We start from the raw sequence: 15,486 nt of genomic DNA on the forward strand, positions 1-15,486 counted from the left end.
CTTCATAACGCGAAAACCCCTCGCGAATCATGAGCACCCAAAGCTAAGTCATCTTCTCCTTGCCAAGCGCGAGCTTTACTATTGACGCTGCACCTCCGTTTTTCGCAATCTCATTTGGGCGGAAAGCCCATTTTTCTCTCTCTCGAGAGCTGCTTGCGCGTCAAGGGGGACCTCTTGAGCACCGCGCCTCAGGATCTCTTACCGGACCTCGGGTTGCTCACCTCCTGGCCTTGCACACGGCATCGCGACCTGGCATACCAGCGACGACAGAAGCCTACCTGGGGAATGGGTCCCACCGACGCAGAGCGCTAAGCTACCGCGAAGGAAAAAGGGGGCTCGAGCCTAAATGAGATATGCCAACATAACTTGAAAACGCGGATAAAACATTAAGATAAGGGTGCAAGCGCCGTAGTTCCTTACACGCCCCCGCGGGGCCCTTCATGGTTTTTGATGCAGGAAATAAAAGGACAAAAGAAACAGCCTCCCAGAAGCCGCAGCTTCTGAGGCCCCGTCTCCGACGTTGCTGACGTTCAGTCGGAGTCTTCCTCCACCTTGATGCTGCGGCGCGGCAGCTCGTTGTAGTCGTTGTTGCTCGAACTCCCCCCGGAGGAGGCGTCGCGGCCGTCGCCAAGGGCAAGTTCGCAACCGAGGACGTCGCCGCCACGACGGCCATCGTCATCGGAGGAGGGATGGTCGCCGCTGCTACTGCTGTCGCTCTCCGGGCAGCATCCCAGGCGTCCGCCGTCTTCCCCGAAGATCTTGACAAAGAGCGTCATTGCCCCGTCGTACTTGAAGTGGAGGGTGTGCCTCCCCTTCAGGCCGCGGGCGCGGGCAAATGACTACCACCCCCGGGTCAGATAGACGTAACCTGAGGGGATGACCTCGACCTCCGCCCACGCGGACCGGTTGCAGCAGCCGTCAGGCTACAACTACAGCCCGACGAGTCCTCCCGCCGGCAGCTCCTCTGAGAAGGAGCGGGGGAGCTGGATCCAGGTGCACGGAGGACTCTCCATCCACACTACAAACTCGCGGGCCATGTCATCTGAATGGGCCCGCGGGCGAGGTGGTCGGGTGGCCGCCGCATGCCTCCCCCCTAAAAGTGCTAGTTATCGACTAGAGGGGGGTGAATAGGCGATTTTTATGAAAGTCTTCAAAACATGAGAGTTTCGAAGACAAACAATAGAAATGAACCTACTGATATGCAGCGAAAGGTAGACTACACTAGGCAAGCCATAGTCAAGTATTCAATGAAGTGAAAGCACGAAGAGTAATAGCAGCTAGGTAGTAAAGATCAGGATGGAAGATAGTATGAAGCCAAACAATGATAGTAGACACACAGTGAAGTCAAACAGGTAGAGCAAACAGGCAATGACTTCACGAAGACAAACTGTAAGTAAAGAGAGGGAGAGGATAGAACCAGTCACTTGATGAGGACACATGATTTGTTGGACCAGTTCCAGTTGCTGTGACAACTGTACGTCTGGTTAGGGAGGCTGAGATTCAACTTAGAAGATCACGTCTTCACCTTATTGCCCTTGAGCTAAGGACACCCAGTCCTCGCCCAATCACTCTGGTAAGTCTTCAAGGTAGACTTCCAAACCTTCACAAACTTCGTTCACCGTCGATCCACAATGACTCTTGGATGCTCAGAATGCGACGCCTAACCGTCTGGAGGATTCACAGTCCTCAAGTGTAACAAGTCTTCAGGTCACGCGGACAGAAAGACTTCAGTGATGCCTAACACTCTTTGGTTCTGGGTGTTTGGGCTTTGTCCTCGCAAGGATTTCTCTCTCTCAAAAGCTTCGGAGGTGGGTTGCTCTCAAACGACAAAAGCCGTGCACTAACTATGAGCAGCCACCAATTTATGGTGTAGGGGGTGGGCTATTTATAGCCACTAGGCAACCCGACCTGATTTGTCCGAAATGACCCTGGGTCACTCAGGAACTGACACGTGTTCCAACGGTCAGATTTCAAACACACGCGGCAACTTTACTTGGGCTACAAGTAAAGCTGACTCATCCAGCTCTGGATAAGATTTGCTCTCATTGTCTTCGCTCGAAGACATAGGATTTTGGTTGAGCATCACTTCAGTCACTCTGACTTTGTTCACTGGGACCCCACTTAACAGTACGGTGGTTCCTATGACTCAACAAAGAAGAAAAGGAAACAACGAAACAACTAAGTCTTCGCGCTCCATAGTCTTCACGCAATGTCTTCTCATGTCATAGTCTTCAATGTGAATATCTTCACATACCACCTTTGTCTTCAATGTCTTCATATATTTTTAGGGGTCATCTCTAGGTAAACCGAATCAATGAGGGACTACTACCTGTGTTATCCTGCAATTCTCACAAACACATTAGTCCCTCGACCAGGTTTGTCGTCAATACTCCAAAACCAACTAGGGGTGGCACTAGATGCACTTACACCCCCCTCGGCCATGACCACCACGGCTTTCGCGGCCGCCTCCACGGGAAGGATTCTTCCCATGGCTACTGGAGCCGGTACAGACTCCCAGCGTAGCACGCCCGTACCCTTGAGGAGCCGCCGCTGGCGTCGTGGTGGACTTGCGAGGACGGCTGCGCGCCCTCTTGGGCGGCGGCAGCTCCGGCTCTTCCCGCGGTGCCTTGCCCTTCTCAGCGGCGGTGAACCTCCTCACTAGCGCCATGGCTGCTACGGAGTTTGAAGGTGGAGGAACGAGAAGGCAAATATCGGTTGGGGGCTCTGCTCCCCTCGCCCTCTTATAAGCGATCAGAGAAGGCCAACCAGCGTCCCTTAACATTCGGAGCAATGATGGCCTCGCAGTGCGCGCCAGGCTTTTTGTCAGCCTGGGCAGTTGTCGAGGCGACGTTGGGAAGTGGGGGCGTCCGCGTCCCATCGTGCGCCACGCGTCAAGCCTGACCCGCAGGCGATTAGGGCCCGCGTTGCTTCGCCCTCCCTTAGTTGCCTTCGCCTCGAAGCCAGGTTGAGCGCACCGTGGGCCCGGGGGCTACTATCGGCGTTCTGGGATCGGGAGTACCCAGGCCCGCCTGCCTGTGGCCCAGCGCGTGGCTCTATCGACGGCCCGGCGAGGCCCAACTCTAAGGCTTCAGAGCAAGACCCTCGCGAGGGCCCCTGATCCGCGAGGAGAACGACATCTAGGCCTCCCAAGGAGCGGTCTTCCCGAGGCTGCCTCCTGAGGAGCGGACATCTCTATGCAAGCACCTCGCCTTGCGAGACGCGCGATGATGTGAGCCATGACGACTAAGGCCAGGCAGGCGCCAGCGGCGCAAGAGAGGACATTTTCTTCTTTGGTGCTAAGGAGAGAAGGACGTACGCGAGTTCCCAAGGAATCCCCCCAAAGGTTTCCGTTTTAGTGCAACAAGACCAAGACCACGAGCTCGGCAGGACGGAGGTCATCATCGAGCCCACCACTGCATCACGACCAGAAGCTTTGCAGGTGAAGACCACCTTTACTCAGGATAAGGTGTACTCCTGTCCCTTTTCAAATTGGCCGTTGTGGTATCCCTCCCGCCTAAGTTGTGAGGGAAGAGGACCAAGGCCACTATAAAAATAGGTTAGTCTCCATCGTAGAGAGGGATGGAATCCAAAGAACCCTTCGGCCGTTGAGCTCTCTCGTGGCAGCTCACACTTGTACTAGTTCATACTCATCCTCCTCGCAAGGCAAATCCACCACAAAGCAGGAGTAGAGTTTTACACCGCAAGGTGGCCCGAACCTGGGTAAACCACTGTGTCTACTTCTTCTTCCTGCTCGATCGAACCCGACGAGGCCAAGCCATGAGGCAGTGAGGAGAGAGCTGTAGTTTGGCTAGATCTTTCGCACATGCCCCAGAGTTCGAACCTTATTTGGGTCCGCGGAGCCCTGATCCCGACAGATCTGACAAGCGTATTGCCCCAAATAGATGTGCGTGTTGCAGGAGCACATCAGATTATCCGATATATTAGCTGGATGCAGTTAGAACACCCACCGGTATTTGGATATATCATACACTCTGATTACTGTGAGAACATGGTCTAGCGTAGAAACTCGACTCATCCGGCTAAATCACGCCTTCCGGGTTGACGCGTGTGGTGGTTTCCATGCTGGCCGCCGGTCGTCGGCGTCGGTCAAAGCCGCTTTTGCTGGGGGCGCTAGGAGTCTGGTGCGAATGGAGCCAGACGATGAAATAAGGTTTTGAGGTCATTCCCGGGGTCATTTATAAAGATAATACCACAGAACATTTAGAGCTACTCTAGTAGACCCCGCAAAAACTTGACCCGCAAAACGCGTTTGCGGTTTCACGAAGATCGCGTTTGCGGGTCGAAAACTAGTGCGGCCGAACAGAAACCATATCTAAACCCGCATAATTTGGAAAAATACTTTCACGGGAGAAATTGCACAAACATAGTTCATCACATACTACATAGATTTTACATGATCAACAAACTACAAGCATAGTTCATACTACATACTACGTTAAACTAGTACTAGAGGGGTCGGATCTGACGGCGGCGAGGTCGCGGCAAATGGACGACGCCGTGGAGGAGGAAGGACGCTCAATCCTCCTCGCCGGAGCTGCACAGGTCGACGTACTTCGCCGCCTGCTCCGCGCGAATCGATGCCACTCCTCGGCCTTCTCCTTGGTGGCGAGGTTGGCGGCGACCGCCTGCCGCCACCGGAGGTCTTCGAGCTCCTCGGCGTGGCGCCGGCGCTCCGCCTCCTCGCGCACGCTCCGCTCGGCGATGGTGGCCGCAACGGCGTCGACGTAGTCTTCCGGCCCGACGACTCCGCGGCGGCCGAGCGGAGCGGGCTCCTCAGGCTCCTCCTTCACGTGGACGAAGGCGGACTCGTCCGGCTCCTCCTCGTCCTCCGACCACTCCCTCTTCACGGGGAGAAGGCCCGCGCCGGAGGAGGAGGAGCTCCCGGCGTACGAAGACCTCGCGGAGGAGAAGGACGCGCGCCGGCGGTCGTACTCCTCCGTCTCATCCGCTGGAAGCTCGCCGGCGGCAAGAGGCCGCGGTTGGTCCACTTCCTGGCCCCGCGCTTCCTCGCGCCGTCCGACCGGACGCGCCGCTCGCGCTCCGGGTCCCTTCCGCCGCCGGATCTGCTGTCGGAGCCGCGTCTGGAGCTCCATATTCGGCCCCACACGGTGGCTGGAGGCGGGCCGGGTGGTCGCCGACAATGAGAAATGTGAAGAAGGGGAAGGGGAATCGCGTGGCTCGGCGGCAGCAGGGGATAGGGTTTGGACCCGCAAACAAGTCGCGAAACCGCAGATATAGCGGTCGGGGCGTGCGGTTTGCGGGCCGCGGTTAATTTTTTTACGGGCCGGACAAGTATGCGGGCTCTATTCTGACCGAAAAATTGGGCCGAATCCGCGTACTTGTCAAAATTTTGCGGGTATGCGTGTTTTGGGATCTGCTAAAATTGCTCTTGCATAGAATCGCAAAAGCCGCCGCCAACTCCAAAAGCAGCCCAACCCACTCGGCCGCCCCACAAGGCGTCCAGATCCAGGGCCGAACCACATAATTCACAGCAACAACAGAAAATCCACGAACTCACGAACCGAGCCGTGACCAAGAAGAAAAACCCTCCGTACGACAAACGCCGCGGCGCCGCCCACCGAGACACGGCCGATGGTCACCCCGCCGTCGCCCCGGCGGTCTGCCGCAGGCGCTGGCGCCGCTGCGGGGGCCCCGCGCGTGCTGCTTGCCCTGGTGGTGCTCTACGGCTTCATGTCATTCCTAGTCTACCGCGTCATCCACATGCGCCACGTCGCCCCGCTGGACAGCGACGCGTCGCCAGACGAATTCTCCGAGGGACGCGTGCTGCAGCACCTCCGCCGCCTCGTCGTTGATATCCCTTGCCGCCAGGTCCGCCTTCTACCTTGCGTTAGTTAGTAGTCTCGGTTCGGGTCATCTCGGTCTGCCATGAGATGTGACGAGTAGAGTTCTTTTGCAGGAGGGGAGACCGGGGTTGGAGACCGCCGCGCAGTACATCAAGGGGCAGCTCGAGGGGCTTGCTGCGCATGCTGGGCCGGAGTACAGGTGAATCTTAAACCTTCATTTCTATTTTCCTTTCTCCATGTCGTTGTTTGAATCGTCCATGTCGTGTTTGTTGGAATGCTTGCTCTGACTGCGAAATATTAGGGGTGATACTAACCTGGAAGCGAATCAGTTTTGGCAGTCTCGGGTGTGGGTCCATGGGCTTTGCATGGGGTATCCTGATTCCTCAACCACGCATTAATTGAGAATTTGAGATCAATTGAAGTCTGGAGGAACAAAATGTTTGTTTCGTAGGATTCGCAGTACTTCCTGATGTCTGGACTAAATTTAGTCCGTGCCTCAGCGGTCCTTCCTAGACTTCATTTACTAACAGAACAAGTACGTAAAGATGCGGTCCCAGCAGGACAATTGAGTTGGACCAGATACATTTTCTGGCCTCGAATTATCATTGGAACAATGGCAGCTTCTCCCACCTTTTTTAGCATTGCATTGGCACGTACTCCTTCTGTCCCAAAATAAGTGACTCAACTTTGTACTAGCTTGAGTCACTTATTTTGGGACGGAGGGAGTACGTTGGAGCAGGAGTTCGCTTCTGAGCTCTACCTACAGAGTTGGCTTAAATTAAACCAACTGGGCTACTGTCCAGGAGCAGAGCTACCATTGGAGTAAACTAGGGCAAATAGCCCGAGTCGCCGAGAGGTACCAGGTAGGGGTTTACTCCTATGAATTTTCTGTTTGCCCTGGGAAGCACCCAGCCATGTAAGATGAATAACAGAGCACAAAGACTTTGAAGAGGAAGATGATTGGCTGAGGCATCTGGCCGAGCAGGGTTTTTTAAGTGCACGTTGCCAACTACAAATTAAGTAATATAAAACATAACACAACTTGCTTTAATGACTTGTACAAGTGACTGGTGGTGCTCAACAAAAGAAAATTATGCTGTATTTGTTTACGCGTATGATAGATGATAGATCTATTTTGGCACATTTTTGCTTGATGAGACACCGATGTTTAACATACTTACATAATTATTTGCTCCAAACTAATAGAGAAAGCAACAGTCTAACCACCTACATAGATGTCTGCATTAAAGGAGATGATTCTTATATAGTTGTTCGGCAATGAGCACCTTGTATAGTACTACCTCCGTTCCTAAATATAAGACGTTTTGGCAGTTTGATTTAAACTGCCAAAACGGCTTATATTTAGAAACAGAGGGTGTATATGGCTATATGCCATAAGAGTTACATCCTGTAAAACAAATTTAATTCAATGGCTCATGAAAATAGGAGACTAGGGAAGTGATTTTGTCGTCTTCTGCCATGTTCATCTGTAAAGGGGTAAGTGAATAGTGACAAAGAGAGATGTGCAGGGAGCGTCTAAGATGGCAGAAATTTATATGATGGGGTATACAAGATTGGCTTAATTAACTTGCGCATAATAAATAATACCGAGATAGACTAGTACCACTAATAATTGAGGATTAGTAAAAACTTTTGGCCCAGATTTTTGTGGACCATGTGCAGTCGCGTAGCCTGCACACGCATGTGGCACAGCTCTGCTAGTCAACACAATTTGGTTGTTGCAGGTAGTGGCGCAAATGCAGGCTATGCACGTTGGTTATATGACACAAATGCACACTTTCCATGTTTTAGAGTGAAGATGCTGTTACTTAAGTTAAATGCTGAATTATGTCATGCCATCTTTTCTGCTATACTAAAAGTTCACCCTGGCTCTTCTAAACTCATGGCTATCCTGTCCCCAATGGCCATGTCACTGTAATGGACTTGACACTATTGAGTGGTATATGCAGTTAGCGTTGTATCGACTGACCATATTGTATCAATTTTAGGTAGTCAATAGTAAGCGTTCAATATATCAGGTAAATGAGAGAAATGGGGTGTGAAATTTATTCATCTGAAAGAATGAGTTTTATTTGGTTTTGTTCCTTTTATGATCATTTATTGTGTCTGCCTTTTCTCTCTTTCAGGGTAGATGTTGAAGAAACAATTGTCAGTGGCTCTTTCAGCATGATGTTTTTGCGCCACAGAGTAACTCTAGGCTACAGAAATCATAAAAATATTGTTATGAGGTACTTAATATTACATGTCCTTTTTTCCTTGTCATACCATTATTTCTACTTCATCATCAGTTTTTCAGTTGCAATCTGAGATAACCTAAAAACTATCGAATACGGTTTATCTTAATATTTTTATCCATGTGGGGCCTAATTTTCATGCATGTCTGTTCTTATTTATATGCTTCTATTTGCCCTTTCAGTCTTCAAGCTATTAACTAAAACGGAACATTACCAGTTGTATGGAAGAAACAATGTAAAATAAAATAATAAAGTGTTGAATCGAGAGGGATCGAACCTTTCCTGTGTTGTGTGTGTGTGTGTGGTGGCGCCTCCTTCAGACACTGGCTAGCATCTAGGTCAACCGCTTCTAGGTCATGGCCATGGGCCTGTGCCACATGGCCTTAAGTGAAGATGAGCAAGGCCCATACCGGTTCAACACCCCCCCTCAAGATGGGTGGTAGATATCTATCAACCCCATCTTGTCACATGCGAACTTACGGTCCTTTGATCTCAGTCCCTTTGTCAAGCAAATCTGCTGCCCAGAGTGTACATGAGTAAGGCTGATGATCCCAGTGTCAAGTTTCTCCTTAATGAAGAAGCGATCAATTTCCACATGTTTTATCATGTTGAACTGGGTTACTGGCAACACTTATAGCTGACTGATTGTCACACCATACTCTCAAGGATCCCTTCCTCAGAGGTTTCAACTCGCTCAGTAGGTTCTTCACCCAGAGCATCTCACTCCAACCCTTGTGATAACTAGTAATTGTGTACGTGCAATGCACACTAATATTAGGCAAGACATTAATTGTATTGCACATTAATATTAGGAAAGATATTACTTGGTTAATGCTGACGTTGATATTAGGTACGGTATTAATTAGCGGAGGGTGCTAAACGTGTTTAGTGCTACACAGGTCTAACGCTAAACACTGGAGCGACGTAGACCGTTGGATAGATACGGTTGAATGGGTGAGATTTGCTGGATCTCCGCAACTCACTCTTTTTATATTGGTGTAGATGCTCTCTACACTCGGCTTTTGCTGTTGATCTAAACACAACTCGCTGTTTCTTGCTTCTCCATGACACCAAATTTCCTCCCACAAACACACAATAGCCTGAGTTGATCTTCAATCATCTTGACAACTAGCAAAATCAGAATCACTACAGCCATCCATCTCAAGATGTTCACTCTTCGCAAACCACAAACCTTTTCTCGGAGTGCCCTTCAAGTATCTCAGGATTCTGTGCACTGTATCAAGATGCCCACTCCTTGGTTCATGCATGTACCTCACCACACCCACGACATACGCAATGTCAGGCCTGGTCTCCACTTGAAGCTCCGCCTTCACTCCTTCTATGGTTAATGCCATTGCCATGCTTGATCATACTCAGTGTTTGTCCCTCTTGTCCATGCTAGGTCCTTTATTCCCAAGTACTACATTTGATTTAGGCAGCATCTTCATATTCTCATAAGCACCAGAAAGAATTCCTTGGAACGGAAGTACCTAATATTTGAGTTGGCAGTGTGTGAGCTCTAGTTATTGGTTCTTGTGTTTCTTGAAGTTGAGCTGTCGTGGCTTCGGGGGCCTCATCACTCTGCTCTCTTTATTGGATGATGTTGTCATCGTGTGGCGTTGCCTTTCAGCAAATCGTTGCAAGGTGATATGTGTCGAATCAGGGGCGGAGCCAGGATTTGGACATGAGGGGGGCGAAGAAAAAAAAACACTCCACTACACAAGACATAAAACATGGACTAATGCAAGAGGGGTTCAATGCGCGAACCAATTTCTTTCCGCTTCGCTCTACACCGTTCTAATATGAACTAGTCAATGCACTGTACGGAGCGCGTCCACCGCAAGGTGACCTTGCAGCTTATTGCAAAAGATAAAACATAAAAAATAACAAGTCTCAGTAAGCAATTTATGTTTGGGAACCAGAAAAGGCTTCATCCCAATTAATAAAATTTATATGCATGACTACGAAGCTCACTGAAAAATTTGATAACCTGTTGGAAGAACCTTTCCACAAACATCTTTCCAGACAACGACCGTTAATTTTTCAAAGAAAGTAATCTCCCGTTAAAAGCAAGAACGCGTGTAATTAGTAAATAATCAATTTTCCTTTATGAAGGTGAACCAATTAATAACCAGACTAATAGGCTACAGTAGCAGTCCATCAACAAAAGTAAAGTAATACCTTCAGATTTGAGTGACGAATAAATGCCGTGATCAAGAAACTCCAGTGGAACATGTCGAGTATCGACATGGCGGCCAGATTAACACAGGCCGGGGCAGCGGCGCCCATGGCTAGCACGGCCCCCTCATAGTGCTGTCTGTACTTAGCGTTTGGCGACTGGCATCGCGGCGAGCGGCGGCGTGGAATCGATCTAAGACCTGCAGTCGCTCGCTAGGTTCGAAGCGGCGGCGTGATGCAGTACTGCAGTTGATCGCTAACTGGCTAAAAAACGTGGCGCATGCCGCATGGGCTGTTTTGGGCTTCGGCACATACAAGGCACAACTAAGAATTGGCTTTGGGCCTTATTATAGTACTAATTCGATTAGCCATATACGGTAATTAGCATTTGTATATATACTGCTGCATACACTATATGTGTTGTATCGTTAGGGGGGGGGGGGGGGCGATCGATGGGGGGCGGGGGGGGGGGGGGGGTCTAGCCCCTGCTCGCCCCCCTCCCTGTCTCCGCCCCTGTGCTGAATGTGCCTTGGCGTCTACGCGGTGTTACAGCATCACGCTGTTTTTTTGGCGACTCAGTGTAATCCCATCATGTCCTTTGGCAAGTTTTAGACGAGGGCCTTGACGTGTTTTATGCTTGGCTGAATCCCACCTGAGTTCGTCGTCTGTGTCGTCCCTTGGTGTGCCAATGGCATGGCCTCACATTGGCATTAAACATGGCTTTGCCATGTGGCGATGCCTGGTCCGAGGCATCTTCTCCATAGTGCCCTTGGCATGGCTGCCGCCCCCCTTGCAGCGTGAATGGTGATAATCATTTATAGGCTGATGCTAGCTTATTAGAAGTCTAGAAGGGGACGTCCATGCAGTGCTGCTACCGCTGAACGTATCAATAGCCTTCCATAAAATCTCTTGAGGATGTTAGCAACTAGCTGTTTTAAAACTCTGAATAAAAGCACCAGGACTTGAAACCGATTCACACATGTGAATTTAATTATTTGGTGACGATAGGCAACACGGGACGTGTTCTGCTGATTCGATTATTATACAGGCTGGATACAGTCCATGGGCCTAGCTATAAGGGTGCTGCCCATTGCAAAAGATGATTAATACGTGCACGCATTTTTTATTGTATTCATGCGTAGATTAGCAGCCATGCATGAGCCCTCGTGCAATTTAGAGTGGAGCGATCCATGTAGCAGCCACGGTTGATTTTTATGATGAACTCAATCAAGGAGAGTCCAATAGTAATATGCTTAGTCACATCTTTCACAAAAATTGTGGTACCCAGCCATCATAGAGTGCTGCTCTAGCATGTCTAAACTTTCAATTGTGGGATTGAGCTGCCAGGAACACTCATGAGCCACTTCTACTTTCGTTGTGGTATTACAAAGTGCCAACTGACAAGACAACCTTTGTTAATTTTGGCTATATTTTTCCTCATGAACCATATAATTTAAACAAATTATTTCTAAGATATAACAATTAATTACAGGATTTCATCAAATGTTTCAGAAGAGGATGAACCATCCCTTTTGGTGAATGGACATTTCGACAGTCCACTTGGATCACCTGGTGCAGCAGACTGTGGTTCCTGTGTTGGTAAGTACAACCTCTTATTTGTCTGAACAAATGTGATTCTTACTGTGCAGACTTTCATCGGGGCATGATTTGTGTTTGTAATATTTCTTGTCCAGCATCTATGCTTGAACTATCACGACTTATGCTTGAGTCTGGGTGGATCCCTCCTCGGCCAGTCATTTTCCTTTTCAATGGTGCTGAGGAACTTTTTCTTCTGGTATGTGACTGTCAATCATCACCAAACTGTTAGACTACATGCGCAAAACTACTACATAGTCCATGAATTGAAAAGGTAGTTGTGTGATTTTGTTCCTTCGATAAAAATGTCTTGTGATGACTCAGCTGAGGGCAATCTGAACTGGTCCATAGTAAGGTGCTATTAATAGTTGCAGCGTATGAGTCTAAGCTAATTATGGTGCACTGGCAAGCTCTGTAACTTTTCCCCTCGCGGGGGGTTGAAACAGACAAAACTGCCCCAGATATTAATTTCTGCTTATTAATTAGAACATGGTAAGAATATTAAGTCAAACTTAAAGTAAAAAAAATAAAAGAATACTCATGTCAGTTCATATATGTTGATTGTCCGTGTAGCTCAATGAAGCAACTTGCGCTTATCCTTGATGCTGTTAACCAGGGTTCGCATGGTTTTATGAAGACACACAAGTGGAGCAGCACAGTTGGTGCTTTCATTAATATCGAAGCTTCTGGAAGTGGTGGTGCTGGTATTATTCTGTACTTTATCTCTTGTTTAGTTGTTTGAAATTTTGTATTTTAAAACTCAAGTCAATTCTAGAGCTGGAAACAAGCTTCATTTTATTGATCCCGCCTTATGGAAATGATATCCACGTACTATAATTGTTGTATGATCTAATGACTGCTTACCAAGAGGTCGTGCTATTATGATCGTATACTTCAGTAACTTAGTTGGTAGTTCTAATACACATTAGTTTTAGTGTTCTTTTCTCTTATAATAGTAGCATATTCGGATTGAATACATATTGAGACTGTAATGCCCTAATTTGTTTCTGCGTCCAAGTTCAGTATTGTTGTGCAGTCCTTGTTCATTGACAACTTATAATTCTGTTGCCTCTCTATAGATGTTTAGTTTTCCCCTCACAGGAATTGTTGTTCCATTTTGAGTTATTGCCTTCATGTTGCTTCTATAGAGATTGGTCCTGTGCAAATGGGGCATCAGCTTAGTCCGTTGAACACTTGATCCTAATAATTTAGATTTTCAAGTTTAGAATGATTAAAGTCTGCATTTACTTTAATTCTAGGATAGTCAGTAGTAGCCAGGTGCCTTGTCGTATGTAAAGAATATTTGTTCACGAAGATTGAGATTAGTTAGTGTGAAGAAGTCATAATCATATTAATGAGTAAATTGCCAAAAACCACCACAATTGGGCAGAATGCATCACAAAACCACCGTTTTCATAACAGTTTGCAGATAGCACCGTTTTTCAGTAAACGCGTTGCCGAAAACACTGATCCGTCGGTTGACCATGTTTTGACAGCGAACCTGACACTCCGGGCCCACCTGTCAGGTCAACGTGGCAAAGGCAAACTGCCATGGGTGACGGACGTTAACTTTTTCTTTCTTTCCTTTTCCAGTTCACTTGCTTGGCCCGGCCTGGCCCACACCCGTACTGCCACAGCCCACAAGGGGGGATCGACGACTAGGGTTCCATGGCGGCGCCTAAGCACGGGTGGGCAGGCAGCTCTAGCACGGGCTGAGCGACGCGGCTTTTAACCTGGCAAGCCAGGCGTGACGGCGCTGCAGCAGTGTGCGGCAGCAGCCATGCGCGGGATGTGTGCAGCACTACCGCGACCAACGGCGGAGACAGGAATTATACGTAAGGGGGGCCGAACATTGAACTGAAAAAACGAGGCCATCCAGGACTTGTCCTTGGGAGGCATATTTTTGTAGAAAAAATCTCAAAGCACCACGGGCTACTTAGGTATGAGCCCAGGTGGACTAGGTCGCTCCTTGCGAGCCTAGCCTCACCCTATTATCTGAACATTGAACTAAACTCTTCTAAAATGCAACATGGTATATGGATTACGGAATATGTTTGATTTTTTTTCCTGGAAAAATATATAGGAACGACCGTGGGTATACTAAAATATGTAGCATTATCACAAAGTATTGATAACATAGACATATGTACAATTGAATGGTGATGATTGACGAACGAACAATTATCAGTCAGACTGCGTAGGCCTTTAATTGTTTTTAATCCATCGATTGATATTTTTAAGGTCCTCCCGCAAAAGAAAAAAGAAGGTATCTTTAAGGTTCTTCATTGATAACATGCCATTCTAAATTTATTTATTTATTTTGAAACAAAGTAATCAAGAGGTATTTATAAATTTCAACACCAAAATTTGCCTTGTCCACCTATAATTTGCCTCTCTAGTCGTCCTACGTAAGCGCAGAACAGGAAGACAGGAGAAGCCACAGGAATGAAAAATAAGCAAGGGCACTCGTTTGCGTGTGTGTGACTGAACTGCTGAAGCAATGGGAGCAAAAGTCAAAAAGGCATTCACTTTTCACTACTTAGTAGGATCTTCTGTGAGCATGCATCTACTCTATTTCACCAAAATGCTGTTTGGGAGAGAGAAGTAGGAGAGGCCACATAGTTCTATACATAGCTAAGCTGGGGTCTTCTGAAGCAGCACAAAGTTTGTGGAGGAGCAACTCCACCTTGCTGCTACAATGTGTACAGCACAAGTGTTGAAGGAACAACTTCAGCGTGCTGCGCTAGATATCGCTCTAGAGGCGAATGTAGGTTGATAGGGCAGCAAGAGTTCAATCCAGAACTCCTAGGGCACAAGATCTACTCCAAGATCTTAGATAAGAACAACAAGTTCTATTATAGGTAGGGTACATAGTCTGCCTCCAAAGTAGAGGCGAGGACCTCTATTTATAGGGCTTTGGGAAGCCTTCACATACTTCTACTTATAGCTGGAATACTCTAGAAAACATTATGTAAGTTTCACCATTCTACTCATAGCTACTCACAACTAGAAGACTCTAGAAAACAGTAGGTAGGATAGAAAAGAAAAGGAAAGAAATACTACACTAGAGTGGAAGCATCTAGAAGTAGCCAAACAGATCTGGCATGTGTTTTCTTTCTTCTCATCTAGTGTTCCTCATCATCTTCAAAAAATTTCTGGATGTTGGGGGATCTGTGGCCCCTGCTCCCCCCCCCTCCTGGGTCCGCCATTGACCGCGACGAGCACGAGGCCATGGCAAAGCTCGCGGTGCCGGGGGCACATGGCAGAGCATGTTGACGTGGCGGCGAAGCCGAGCACGCGGCGCGGTGATGGATGCATTTAGGCATGGGGGGTGGCCATCCTGTGGGTGCTTGCGATGCGGGTGCGCACGGCGGACGTGGTGGCGGAGCAAGATGACGGCGGCAATGCGCCAGCGAGACGCAGCGGCGCGGCAGCTAGGGAGGTGCTCGCTTCGAGCCTGCAGCGCGCAGGGTTGACCCAGCATGGAGGTACGTCTCTGTGGCTGTGTTGTGCAAAGCACGTACGATGGCGGCCAGCAAGGCGGCACGGTGGCCTTTGGCACGAGTAGGTGCTGCGGTGGCTCGCGGCGTTGCACACGAACGCATGCTCCCTGTGCTCAGGCCGGAGCTCTG

The 15,486-nt window shown here is 48.7% G+C and overlaps 1 protein-coding gene across 1 annotated transcript in view; it reads left to right on the top strand.

The window, feature by feature from the left end:
- The first annotated feature begins 5,495 nt into the window (after positions 1–5,495).
- The window catches only part of LOC123052696 (endoplasmic reticulum metallopeptidase 1), a 32,442-nt gene continuing 22,451 nt past the window's right edge, over positions 5,496–15,486 (top strand). The window contains exons 1-6 of the mRNA XM_044476012.1: positions 5,496–5,850; positions 5,939–6,024; positions 7,973–8,074; positions 11,751–11,857; positions 11,953–12,053; positions 12,471–12,558. Of these exons, the coding sequence (XP_044331947.1) occupies positions 5,614–5,850; positions 5,939–6,024; positions 7,973–8,074; positions 11,751–11,857; positions 11,953–12,053; positions 12,471–12,558 (721 nt within the window). The 5' untranslated portion in view covers positions 5,496–5,613. The remainder of the gene's footprint in view (positions 5,851–5,938; positions 6,025–7,972; positions 8,075–11,750; positions 11,858–11,952; positions 12,054–12,470; positions 12,559–15,486) is intronic.

The sequence above is a fragment of the Triticum aestivum genome, chromosome 2D, assembly GCF_018294505.1.
Source record: "Triticum aestivum cultivar Chinese Spring chromosome 2D, IWGSC CS RefSeq v2.1, whole genome shotgun sequence".
Taxonomy (NCBI): Eukaryota; Viridiplantae; Streptophyta; class Magnoliopsida; order Poales; family Poaceae; genus Triticum; species Triticum aestivum.